This window comes from Cherax quadricarinatus, chromosome 4 (genome assembly GCF_038502225.1).
Source record: "Cherax quadricarinatus isolate ZL_2023a chromosome 4, ASM3850222v1, whole genome shotgun sequence".
NCBI lineage: Eukaryota > Metazoa > Arthropoda > Malacostraca > Decapoda > Parastacidae > Cherax > Cherax quadricarinatus.
Window position 1 is genome coordinate 18,815,054 of NC_091295.1, and position 13,929 is coordinate 18,828,982.

The following is a 13,929-nucleotide window of genomic DNA, read 5'->3' on the forward strand; positions in this document are numbered from 1 at the left end:
GCGACTCCAGTGCCAGAAACAAAGGCGACTCCAGTGCCAGAAACAAAGGGTCGGAAACCAATCATTTTCCTCCGCTAGTAAAAATAAAAAAGAAGGAAATTATAAAGTTGGGTCGTCAGAATGCGAATGAGTGTAGAACATAATAATAAAATTAATAGTTAATGTTATGAAAGAAAGAACGAAGAATGTCCTAAGTGAAACAAAATGGGAGAATTTCAGTGGGGAAGAGTAATGGGGATTAAATCATGAGTATTTGAGACAACTGAAGGTAAAGAAGTAGAACTAACATTAAATGACCAATACTGAAAGGAAAGAGAGAGGGGGTACGAGCGTATCAGTTCAAGAATTATGTGGATTAGACTTTTTGATAATAATAATAATAATAATAATAATAATAATAATAATAATAATAATAATAATAATAATAATAATAATAATGTGGATTAGAGTAACAACGGGATGAGAAGTAGACTTTATTAAAAAGTGCTTATGAACCTGGAGGCGAGAGGAATGAGGAGAGAAGAACATTTTGAGAGTTAAGTAAGTTTATTTAGGCACAAGTACACATAAATACAATTATCATACATAGTGTAAATAACCCAGAACAACGCAAAAAAGGCAAAGTGACTTGTTCAGGGAGTTTTGAACCTTGCGTGAACTAAATACTAAAGTGGGAGAAACTGTTGTAGATGGTGTAGTTGGTAAGTTTGGAGTGCTAGAGGTACGTAATAATGAGGGGCTCGAATTGAATTATGTCTAGAAAGAATTGTGGGAAAAAAGGACAAATAAATTTTTGAGATAAGTGAAGAACAATGACAGCAATTTGCTAGACTTTGCAATAAAGTATAAAAAGTATAAAATGTTGATGGATAGACTTCTGGATGTGCAGCTGATAATTTTTTAGCGGTAACTATATTATAAGGCAGATGAAGAAAAACGATAAAAACATTAGTGAGTACGATAATGAAAAAAAACATAGTGAGGTGGAGAGAGAGAATACGGCTAATGAGGTTGAAAAGGGGTGTGACAGGTTTAAGAATTCAGTGTTAGTGTACAGAAGCTTGTGGTTGTGGGAGGGCAGGTGCAGGAGAATAGAGGAATAATTAGTGGAATGATGATAAAGAGGATGGTAAAGGAGAAAAGTTGGCATATGAAAGAATTTTAGAATGACGTACGGAAGACAGAGTATATGGAGAGGAAAAAAAGGGTAAAAATGAGTGGTGAGGAAGTACGAAAGGAGAGACAATGAGAGAATACGAGCCTTTATGGCTAAATTTTACTGGAACTAAGACACAGATTTAGAAGAACATTAATAAGTTGAGAAAGCTTGAAGATCAAATGAACTTGGCAGTTAATAATACCAGAGGGAAAATGTCAGACTGGAGACAAGAAGAGAATATTTTGAGATGTGAGATGTTGACGATGAAAAAGAGAGAGGCTGGGATGTGATGCCCTGGATAAAGAGAAGAAACATGTAGTAAGAGTAAAGAAGAGCCAGAGGTGAGTGTGGGGAAAGTGTGAGACAGTCAGTAAGTAGAATTTAAAGGGTTAAAACAAAAATAAAACTGGAGAGATGGAATTAAGACAGAAATGCTAGAAGCAGGTGGGAATGTTAGTTTTGGAGGTTGGTGTGTTTGGTTTATATATGTATGAAAGAATGGAGTTTTATGGCTCAGATCGCGGGTTTATCCCCACCCGTGGTATGGTTTGTTTGCAATCGTGTCAGTATGATTTCGTGAGTCCTAGTGAAGAGTACTAGGGATCGGAAAAGAATAGGTAGAATACCTTTACATAACGGAACAAGGGACAGTTGGACAAGGGGCTATAGTCGAATAAATCTGCTGAATTTACCTGGTAAAACATACAGTATAAATATTATTGAAGAAGTTAGAGGTAAAACAGAAAGTAGGATCGAAAAGGAACATGTACAGTCGAAGTGCTTACATTAAGGGATATTCGTGAACACTGATTACCTGAAGGTAAGCAATGGTTTGTCGCATTTTTTTAATTAAAAAAATATAATAGGGCGAATAAGGGAAGCAATGAGGTAGATGTAACAAATGTGTGGAATATACAAACTTGGACCCGTCTCGCATGGGCCAATAAGCTTGCTGCAGTGTTCCTTCTTTCTTATGTTCCTATTAAAAGTCGCAGAGTTTTTACGAGGAAAGTGAGGCTCAGGTTAGTGTATGTGGGAATGATGGGAAATATTTTCTAGTTGTTTAATATGTTTAAGCCGCCGATCCTGTGCAATGCAATGATTCGTTGCTTTGCTGCCCATGATCACATTCAGTAGAAATATTTACATGGCAAAGTGCATGGTATTAACCCTGAACATTGTAATGATGGCACGCATGACACAATGAAATCAATGACATCGTCATAAGGTAGTGTGTTGCAGCCTAGTGACTGACCAAACAGGTAGTAACCTACTGTACATATCTCTTGACTTTCAATCCTGCCAGCTGTCCCACTAACATCACATTACATCACTGGGAGAATGACAGACAGATGGTGTGGGTCTATACATGTGTATCTACTCTGGTTTGCACCTACGTTCTGTTTAGTGATCAAGAGGAGAGATGTTAGAAGTCGAGGAACAAGATGAAAGAAAGAGGAGGAAGAGTTTAACAAGAGGAAGATAAGGAAAGAGATGAATAAATAGGAGATGGACAAAGAATATGTGGAGAATGAAGAGTGGGTAGAGGATGAAGAGGGAGAATGAAGAGAAGGTCGAGATATAAGAGAAGAAAGTTGAAGCAGGTCTCTCGAGATTGCTTAATGGTATTTAAAACCTCGAGATTAATGGTTAGTTAGGGGGACTTGAAGCTTATTTACCTCAGTAGGGTTATTAAGACATCACATAACTTTTTTACTACCAGACTAGAAGAATTTAATCCCTAAAATTTTGATTAAAATGAACCGAGTATATATACGCTGAAAAAATGCACCTCTCGATGTATACATATTCTCGAAGCTGTTTATCCTTCTCATTATGTTCATTACTAAAAATTTTCCTGTGCAAAGCCTGCTTTAATAAGAGTTAACAAATATTTACATAAATTTCTACAGTAATAATCTTCCAAATTTTTGAGAATTTTGAACAGATTCTGGCCAAGAAAAATAACATTAATTACACTTCTTTTCCTTGCAGATAAAACCTTCTAATGATTTCCCCAAATTTCGTGTCACCACCCAGCGATAATTACGTCTCTCACGAGCAATACTGATGGTCCTTCATGATATTGATGCCACGAGAAGCATCAGGCGATAGCACTAATCTAATGACTCATCTGACGTCACAACTAGTGATAATTATCCCCACACTGCTTTAACTCTTCTTAAAGTTCAATAACATCCTTCAGAACCAAAACACAAGTCGAGTTAGTAAGGGAAAACATCTTACAAGAACATTGGTAAGATTTCCTGAAGTACGTATACACTAAGTTACATATGTTAGTGTAACGAGGGTCGATTCCCAGGTTAAGGTAAAGTTCACCAGTGGGAAGGAACTGCGCCTTTCTGAAGAGTAACAACATGGTGTTACAGTGTGGTGTGTGAGGAGCCCCTAAAGTTGTCCCACCTACCAGCACCAACCTTGACGTGAAGAGAATGGTAACCAGGGCCTTCACCAGAGTAGGTATTTATATACCAGTAAGTTTACACCCACTCTCTCTCTCAGGGCTTTAAAATATGTGCTAGAGCATCGCTCGGGGCTACGGTAAACGAATTCCAAAACTTAAGGTGAACTAAGTTGCTCCCAAACAGAAGTACCATCGACGCCTCTTTTATTACTCAAGCAATATCAACACAAGTCTCCGTACTTTAAAGGTAAAGATTTAGTTTCATAAATATAAACTACTGAACAAAATACGTGAACAACGCGTTTTATCTGAAAAACAGACAATTTTCTGTAAATTTTTCCTCATACTAAGTAACTTACGGAAAGTTGTATAAAAATAATACAGGTTATTTTTGTACTTGAGAGGAATAATGCAGCAAGGTTAATGTTTAGTTTTCCTGCTTCACTTTACTACCCGGCGCTGGAGCGATGTTTAGCATTAGGGATCCCTGCTTTGCTATACTGCGACGTGAAGCAGCAGGGATCCCTGCTTTGCTATACTGCGACGTGTAGCAGCAGAGATCCTTGCTTTGCTATACTGCGACGTGAAGCAGCAGGGATCCCTGCTTTGCTATACTGCGACGTCTATCAGAAGAGAGTTCCTTTGCTATACTGCGACGTCTAGCAGCAGAGACTCTTGCCTTACTGTACAGAGAGGTCTATTAGCAGAGACTCTTGCTTTGCTATACTACCAGGTGTTAAGGTGACAACAAGCAACACAGGCTGGTGTCACACTGTGTATTAAAATTTGGTGTAAGTTGCAGCCTCGTGGGGTCCCTTCTGCAGGGTTTAGTTTCTTATCTATTTTCCTGAAGTTTCCAGAGGATGTAACATTCATTAGTTTCTGCTGGATATTATTATTCTTAGTAGTAGTAAACGTAATAATAGTAATAGTAAAGTAGCAGTAATAGTAGAAGTAGTAATATTGTAGTAGTAATAACAGTAGTAGTAGTAATAGTAGAAGTAGTAGTAGAATACTACTACTAATACTGATAGTATTAGTAGTAATAGTACTGGTATAAACCTTGCAATAGATACCGCCAAATTGGTTTAGAAAGACGCGTAAACAAACACTAAGACATATTTATTAAAGAACATTTCGGTCCTGGGAGCTTCATCACTTCTAACACACAGAGGTTGAAAAGACAGTATATGTAGGTGGGGAGTGAGATGTGAGTGATACAGTGACATGAAGAATGCCATGTTGGGATGAGGATAGGTCAGCAATGTGATCACGTGACTTCTGTGTTGTTAGGTAGGTGGTGCCTTGTCTGGTTAAGTATCGTGTATGATAATGTTATTGAAATTTTGCAATTTCCAGTATTATGTTCTATGTTGGTAACGCTATGTTGGTGACGCTGTTGGTGACGGCGATTAACTAGGCCTCTAAGATCTTGGTCAGTGAGGACGAGCTGTGCCTCGTCCCAATTCATCAAATATCCCGTTCACATGCAGCTGAATTGACTATCATGAGAACATAAGAAAGAGGAACACTGCAACAGGCCTACTGGCCTATGCGAGGCAGGTCCAACTCTCCCACCGGCTTAAGCCAATGCCTTGACCTAGTGATGTCAGACACGTCAAATGTGACCCAGTGCACCCATTGTATGCCGGAATAACAGGACTCCCAGTGAGGACCCGATGATGTATTCCACACACCTAACATGTGCCTTCTGTTACAATATTACGTACTTTATTTCCCTTGGCTTTGTGCCAGGCTAGGTGCAATATCTGCAATCCCTCAGTCTGTGTAGTGAGCCTGAGAGGAAGAGGAAGGAAGGAAACGTGTGAGGGAGAAGAGTTTTTCATTGCGGGGAGGAAGGTCAGGGTAAGCGATAACGTGTTCAAATGTAAAAATGGTTATAACTGACCATAATTTTTAAAGGGGTGGACCGGTAAGCCAGCGGTAGGCCTCGGTCAGATGACCAAAGCTCCAAAGGCGGGTCATCATCTGACTAAGACCCGTGTCAGGAAACACTTGTCCTGTTTCCTGACAAACCTTACCTAACCTAACGTGTTCAAAGACATAGTTGTCTAGATAACGTTTAGGTTACTTAAGACTGGTCAGGAGGTAGGACAAGTGCTTCCTGACGCGGGTCTGAGTAAAATAATTACCCGCCACTGGAGCTTTTGGTCATCTGATCGAGGCCTTCCACTGACTTACCAGTCCTCCCCTTTCACAATTAATATTAGAGGAGAGAGAGTGAGAAGTGGTACATACAACCATACTATGAGACCGCCCGCTGAGAACCTGGTAGTAAACAAGTCAAAGAAAGCACCAAAGCTAGAAATTTTCAAACAAAACTTGCTTTACTGTCCACTTTGTGTTTATACTCGAGATGAGACATGACTCATGACTCAAAAGTATGAAGACAGAAGCGTCCGTTTACGTCTAATCCTCATACAGTGTATGTATAATTCTGCAGGCAATCAACCAATGATACTGTCACAAATGTTAGGTTATAAAAATAACTTAACACTGAGACTATACTTGTTACCGGTAGATTAATCTCATACGTAGTTCAGTTAGGTAAGACACATATGCAACAGTTAGGTATCTTTATTTCGAAACGTTTCGCCTACACAGTAGGCTTCTTCAGTCGAGTACAGAAAAGTTGATAGAAGCAGAAGAGACTTGAAGACGATGTAATCAGTCCATCACCCTTAAAGTTTTGAGGTGGTCAGTCCCTCAGTCTGGAGAAGAGCATTGTTCCAAAGTTTGAAACAATATGGAGTTGAAGTGACAGGATGGAGCCTTATATAGCGCCAGGAGGTGAGACGTAGGTCACTAGTAGAACGCGGATGTTGGGAGGTCAGGTCCCTCTCAAATCCAGCCGTTCTCACTAGTAGAGGTAGTCGAAGTTGATTTCAGGTCTGTACCAAGATACCCTTGTGTTGCAGTGTCTGACAGATTGAACATTAAAATGGTATAAAATACCGACAGATTGTTAGGTAAGACACATATGCAACAGTTAGGTATCTTTATTTCGAAACGTTTCGCCTACACAGTAGGCTTCTTCAGTCGAGTACAGAAAAGTTGATAGAAGCAGAAGAGACTTGAAGACGATGTAATCAGTCCATCACCCTTAAAGTTTTGAGGTGGTCAGTCCCTCAGTCTGGAGAAGAGCATTGTTCCAAAGTTTGAAACAGTAGTAGCGTTTCCACACATAGCATCACAGTCCAGCACCACGTTGACAGACACATGGCTTCTGCCGAAAGGAAGAGGTCACGATGTTCCAGGGACACGACGGATGACTCGGATTTAGAAATGGACGACTCGGATTTAGAAATGTGGGGCGCAATCCTAGCGAGGAAGTTGCGAGACCACTCCGTGTCATCAGAGGAAAAGTCTCCAGTTCTGACAAGCCTAACCATGCAGCCAGAGAATACGGAAGGATGGATCAATGTGAACAGTAAGACACGCCGTCCCTCCAAGGAGCAGGTAAACCAGCTCAAATCACCTTCCAGATTCAAGGTAAAAGCTTATGGGGAACACAAAACCCACTATGGTGTGGTTACACACCTGGAAACACGGCACAAACTGAGGTTCAAGATATGGTTCAACCTGAGGGGAGAACCAATACTGACTCCTATCAACAGGGAAATGCATATCACCTTGAAGAAAGTCATGGAGACAGACCGCTCCTTCACCCTGGAGGAACTGGATTCTCGGCAGAAGGTCACCAAGGGTGTAGTGATGCGATACCCGCTGATGATGCCCATCGAGGCAGTAGCAGCTCATCCCAGTGTCGTGTCAGCTCAGCGTCTCAAGGCAAAATCGGCAGGCAACGCACCAACCCGGCAGGTCCTCATTCAGCATGTAGGACCGCTGCCATCCCAGCTGGACCTCGGTTCTTGGGGCAGGTACGATGTCAGGACCTTCACGGCAGAACCATTTCGCTGTTTTAAGTGCCAGCGTTACGGACACCTGGGTGCACTCTGTCCAAACAGAGTAATCTGCGGTGTCTGCAGCCAGCCCCACCCTACCGAGGAATGCATCACCAAGCTGAAGAATGCATCGCCACCCACTCCACGATGCCCGAATTGCAGGCAGAAACACCATGCCTGGAACCCTCGATGCCCTGAGAGGCTCACTAGAATTCGTGAGGCCTGGAAGGCACCAACGGCGAGACAGCAGTCTAGGGCAGAGCATCACCCTCAGCAGACGATGGGTGCAGAGAATCCTGCGATACTGCAGAACTCTCATCAGGCAACCCAACTCAATGCCCAGGAATTTCCGACACTTGAAGACTCAACCAGGCGTCATGAACAGGAGCATCTTCCCCCACTACCGCAACGAAGAAACAAAAACATGAGGAACAGGCGGCGCCAACAGGAAACATCTGGGCAACGCAATCAGCAGACGGCACTACACGAGCCCCCACCGGCCTCCTTGCCAGGCACAGCCACTGTGCAGGCTGTGGCTGCACCTCACCAGCAGATGCCGGTTACACAACTTGGCATACAGCAACAGGCCAGGGTGTGCACAGTGAAGAAATACAACCCTCAGCAGTCCCCACAGATTACAACAGCCCAGATAATATCCACTGCTTCGAACCCACCGACAACGCAGGCCCCCAACAGAGAGGATCTCTTAACACTCATCAAGGCATTCACAGATATTATCTGCAACACAGTCACCTCCACAGAACATCAGAGCATGTTCCGGCAGATGGTCAGCACACTCCTGAGGGTGTGCTTACTGACAGATCAGGAAACAGTGGATGCCATGAATCTGCAGATTATCAGAGCGGACAGAGCCCAGTCCCAAGCTCAGGAAACAGCTGAGATGGAGTAACCTCAGTCGCTTATGAGGCACACTAGCTGAACTGTCCGGAACAGTGCTTGAGCAGCATATGCTGCAACAGTGAAGAATCAATTCTCCTTCAGGAGCCAGAGACGGGTCATCTCAAGATTAAGACCCGTGCTAGGACCCTGATCTTGGCGAACATTATACACACATACATACTTCAACTCCATATTGTTTCAAACTTTGGAACAATGCTCTTCTCCAGACTGAGGGACTGACCACCTCAAAACTTTAAGGGTGATGGACTGATTACATCGTCTTCAAGTTTCTTCTGCTTCTATGAACTTTTCTGTACTCGACTGAAGAAGCCTACTGTGTAGGCGAAACGTTTCGAAATAAAGATACCTAACTGTTGCATATGTGTCTTACCTAACAATCTGTCGGTATTTTATACCATTTTAATGTTCAATACGTAGTTCAGATTGCTACGGGTCTACCACATGTTTTAAATATAATAATAATAATAATTCAGACAATGTAAGCATCATGAACCTCAGACAAGACGCGTCATCATCACTGTACCAGAGATTACTTAACCCCACAACATTTGGTTACGTGTCTTGCATCAACAGAGACAATTTAAATTTGGCTAATATGTGCTGCATATGTTCTCTCAGGAGACTAAGTCTTCGTCCACAGAGAATGCTTTATATCAACAGAGGTTCACGTGTTCAGGTAAATTAACAACTTATCTCTGTAAGTTAGTCAGTAAAACTAGGTGGAAAATAGTGTTCATTTATTACCTAAATTATTGTGATACACGAGGAAGAGAGTCCAAAATACATAACTTGATTCAGAAAGATGAAAAATACAGTATTATATATGTTGCTATTTCATGATCATTGTGGTGGGACCTGCAGGACCTATGTTAGTCCTCGCTACTTCCCGATACAACCTGCCATGAGTCCTGGTGCAGAGCAGCAATAGTAGCAGCAGCAGGCTCAGGCAGTTGCTCGCTACTTCCCGAAGCATCCGTTTGTAAGTCCTGGTGCAATACAGTAAGCTGTGACGAGGACGGTGGTGCCGGCGACGTAGGAGGTAGAGGTGAGTGTGAGGGTACTGGAGTATGTAGACCAAACAGTAAATTTTCTACCATCTCTGTTCGTCACCTGCCTCGCGCCTCGTTTTAGTGGACCACCTTCCTCTTCATCCATCTGTTCCTCTATCTGACTTCCCGCCAGTTCCGGCATTACATCGTTGTCAAAAGTTAGCGCACTGTGTGAGACAAGAGGTAAAATCCTTTGAAGGAAAAGGTATATAGATATCAGTAATTAATATGGATGAAAGATACAGGTGAACATGCTTAGGACACCTTTATTAAATACGTTTTGATCCTGGAACCTTGGTTACCTTAAATGATGCAGGAGAATATGAAAACTGTGTATGTAGTAGAGAATTAAAGTCGCAGGTGACGATCAGGTGAAGGCATGAGGTCACCTAATTATTGTGCTATATAATATCTGAGAAGCAGCATATAGCAATTTCGTAAGGAGAATTATTGTTGAAATGATGTACTTACTAGCTCTTTGTTGTATGGTGTTGCAAGTTCCACGGAGCTGAACTCCTCAAATACTGACCACCTCAAATATTATTTCTCCAAGGTTCATGGACTAATTATATCATTTTCATTTCACTACTACACCTGATGTCTCTGTATTTGACTGAAGAAGTCTACTGTGTAGGCGAAACGTTTCAACAATATAGATACCTAACTGTTGCAGGTTAGGTTAGGCAAGGTTCGTCAGGAAACAGGACAAGTCTTTCCTGATGCGGGTCTTAGTCAAATGATGACCCACCGTTGGAGCTTTAGGTCATCTGACAGAGGCCTTCCGCTGGCTTACCCATCCACCCCTTTAAAAATTATAGTTAATTATAACCATTTGTTGCACATGTGTCTTACTCGTTAACTTGTCGGTATTATATACCTTTTTCAGCTACATACGTCTATGTGATAAATGATTTAAAACCGACAAATTGAAGACTGAGACATTTATGCAACATATGGGAATCTTTATTGAAAAAGCGTTTCACTATAAAGTGGCTTCATCAGTACAATACAAAGCAGAAAGGTGTAAGGAGAGGAGGAGTTTGAGGTAATCAGTCCCTCAGCCTGGAATCGATGTGTTCAGTCCATCACTCTTGTAGAAAGTACAGCATATGGTAGAAGAAGTTGCTTATATATTTTAATCAGGTGAGTCGAAGCACTCACCTGGCTCATATATATATATATATATATATATATATATATATATATATATATATATATATATATATATATATATATATATATATATATATATATATATATATATATATATATATATATATATATATATATATATATATATATATATGTATATATATATATACATATATATATATATATATATATATATATATATATATATATATATATATATATATATATATATATATATATATATATATATATATATATATATATATATATATATATATATATATATATATATATATATATATATATATATATATATATATATATATATATATATATATATATATATATATATATATATATGGCAATAAATGCATTCCCGAGGGATGACAACCTCGTCTGTCTCCCGCTGGGCAAATGTCAACAACAGGACACCCGACGCCTCAAAAATCAGAGCCCAAATTAGCAAAAAAATAGAAGAGAGTAATACTATTGGAGCTCTGAGGCTTATAACCAGTGAGGATACCCATCGCTCCTAAGGACATTAGTACGGCGCAAGCTCTGAAGGACAAACATCCACCCAGGGCTCCCAGTATCAAAATCGCCCTCCCTGACATTGCAGCAGGCGAAGAACATCTAACCTTACAGGATGCTGATGTGTATAAAGCTGTTGTGTCATTTCCACAGGGCTCAGCAGAGGTTTCACCGGTTTAAGGCCTCAACACTTAAAAGAAATACTCAATCCAGCACTTGGTGATGTTTCAGAGAGGCTGCTGTCTGAACTCACCAAATTTTCCAACCTGTGCCTGGCTGGCAGTGTCCCAGAGGCTATTAGACCCCCTTTTCTTTGGTGCCTCATTGTGTGCCCTTCGGAAAAAAAGATGGAGGAATCAGGCCCATTGCAGTGGGTATCATCCTTCGTCGCCTAGTCGCCAAGGCTGGTGAGTCAAGAGGCTGCTGCAATGTCGAAGCCAGCTCAGCTCGGTTTTGGTGTTCAACAGGGCTGTGAAGCAGCTACCCACGCAGCACGAGTATATATCAACACCATGTCCGATGAAAAAGCCTTGATTAAATTGGACTTTGCCAACACTTTCAACTCAGTCAGAAGGGATGCTGCTCTCCAAGCAGTTTATAGAAACTTCCCTTCCCTCTATCCCTTCATAGAATCGTGTTATAGTGTGACTTCCAAACTATTGTTTGGAGACCATGAAATTGACTCGTGTGAGGGTGTGCAACACGGGGACCCTCTCGCCCCCTTTCTTTTCTGTTTGGTCATCAAGGAAGTCACAGAAGCACTCTCCAGTGAGCTCAGTATCTGGTTCCTGGACGATGGTACCCTAGCTGGCACAACAGAATCTCTCCTAGAGGACATCAGAAAAATTAAAGACATGGGAGAAAGCCTGGGCCTATCTTTAAACCCCACCAAATGTGAAATAGTTTCTACCAATCGACAGATGATCCATAATATTAGTGCCGTTTTACCAGGAGCACGAGCCATTGATCCAGCCAATAGCACTCTCCTTGGCGCTCCTCTTGGGTCCAATGCAATCTATCTGATCCTAGAAAAAAAAAATCTCAGACCTCCGGGACGATGGAAGGCAGAATGAAAGACAGTGATACACATGATGCTTTCTACCTACTCATCAGGTGCCTGTCAATCCCAAAACGTACCTACTTTCTGAGATGCTCCCCAGCCTTCAGCAGTCCGAAACTCAAGGAATATGACTCTCTCCTTAAGACCATGCTAGAGAGTGTATTGAATCGTTCCCTGGAAGATGGACAGCGGCTGCAAGCCTCACTTCCGGTCAGGCTTGGCGGGCTGGGAGTACGCAGATCCTCCCAGATTGCTCTACCAGCTTTCCTATCCTCTTCCATAGCATCAAACGAGTTAATAAGACAAATTCTTCCTGATAACCTCAGTGACTCAGCAGGAATACAGGACCCTAACTATGCCAGTGCCATCGCTGAATGGGAGACTCTTGCTGCTTCAGCACCAAACTCTAGTGCAGCACTGGCTCACAAACAGTCAAGCTGGGATGGCCCGATCGCTGAAAAGGTGCTTGCCAACATGCTCAAGGCTGTGATATCAGACAGGGAGACTGCCTGTCTCCAGGCTGTGAATGGACCTCACTCCGGGGACTTCCTCCAAACAGTTCCCATATCGGTAATGGGAACACGCCTCGACCCTAAGACCCTCCGTATTGCAGTGGCTCTGTGCCTTGCTGCCCCAATTCACACGGAATATACCTGTATTTGCGGCGAAGTGCAAGCCGACCAATATAGTCTACATGGTCTTAACTGTTCCAAAACTAAGAGCTGGCATGCAAGACACAATGAGGTCAACAACATCATAAAGAGAACCCATGCTACAGCTGGATGCCCAGCCGAGAGGGAGCCCCGATTACTAGCAGCCAACAATACCCACAACCCAGCAAACTGCCCCGACGGGATCACCATCTATCCTTGGAAGAATGGCAAGCTCTTAGCATGGGACTATACCTGTGTGTCCACACTGGCTAACACCTATATCCATCACAGTGTGGGGCGACAGGGAGGTGCTGCTGACCACAGGGAGGAGTACAAGATCAGCAAGTACAGGGACATAAGCCAACAGTATCAATTTGTCCCAGTGGGATCAGAGACCTTGGGATCATGGGGAAAAAATGTCACATGTTTCCTTAAAGAATCGCGATCCAGACTCATCGACGCCACCAGGGACCCAAGGGCAGCCACTTTCATGTTCCAGCGCCTCAACGTGGCCATCCAGAGAGGAAATGCTTGCTGTATACTGGGCTCGCGTCCTTCTTCGGAGGAGCTGGAGGAAATCCATAGTCTTTAACATATTGTACCATTGTATTCATGTTGTGTTTCCTGTAAATGTATTCTGTCTATTAATAAATTTTCTTATATATATATATATATATATATATATATATATATATATATATATATATATATATATATATATATATATATATATATATATATATATATATATTTCAACAAGTCGGTCGTCTCCCACCGAGGCAGGGTGACCCAAAAAAGAAAGAAAATCCCCAAAAAGAAAATACTTTCATCATCATTCAACACTTTCACCACACTCACACATTATCACTGTTTTTGCAGAGGTGCTCAGAATACAACAGTTTAGAAGCATATACATATAAAGATACACAACATATCCCTCCAAACTGCCAATATCCCAAACCCCTCCTTTAAAGTGCAGGCATTGTACTTCCCATTTCCAGGACTCAAGTCCGACTATATGAAAATAACCGGTTTCCCTGAATCCCTTCACTA

At 41.7% G+C, this 13,929-nt stretch overlaps 1 protein-coding gene across 1 annotated transcript in view; it reads right to left on the reverse strand.

Annotated features, from left to right (window-relative positions):
- Nucleotides 1–9,153: 9,153 nt before the first annotated feature.
- The window catches only part of LOC128684192 (uncharacterized), a 10,770-nt gene continuing 5,994 nt past the window's right edge, over nucleotides 9,154–13,929 (reverse strand). The window contains exon 3 of the mRNA XM_070094913.1: nucleotides 9,154–9,647. Coding sequence (XP_069951014.1) covers nucleotides 9,389–9,647 — 259 coding nt within the window. The 3' untranslated portion in view covers nucleotides 9,154–9,388. The remainder of the gene's footprint in view (nucleotides 9,648–13,929) is intronic.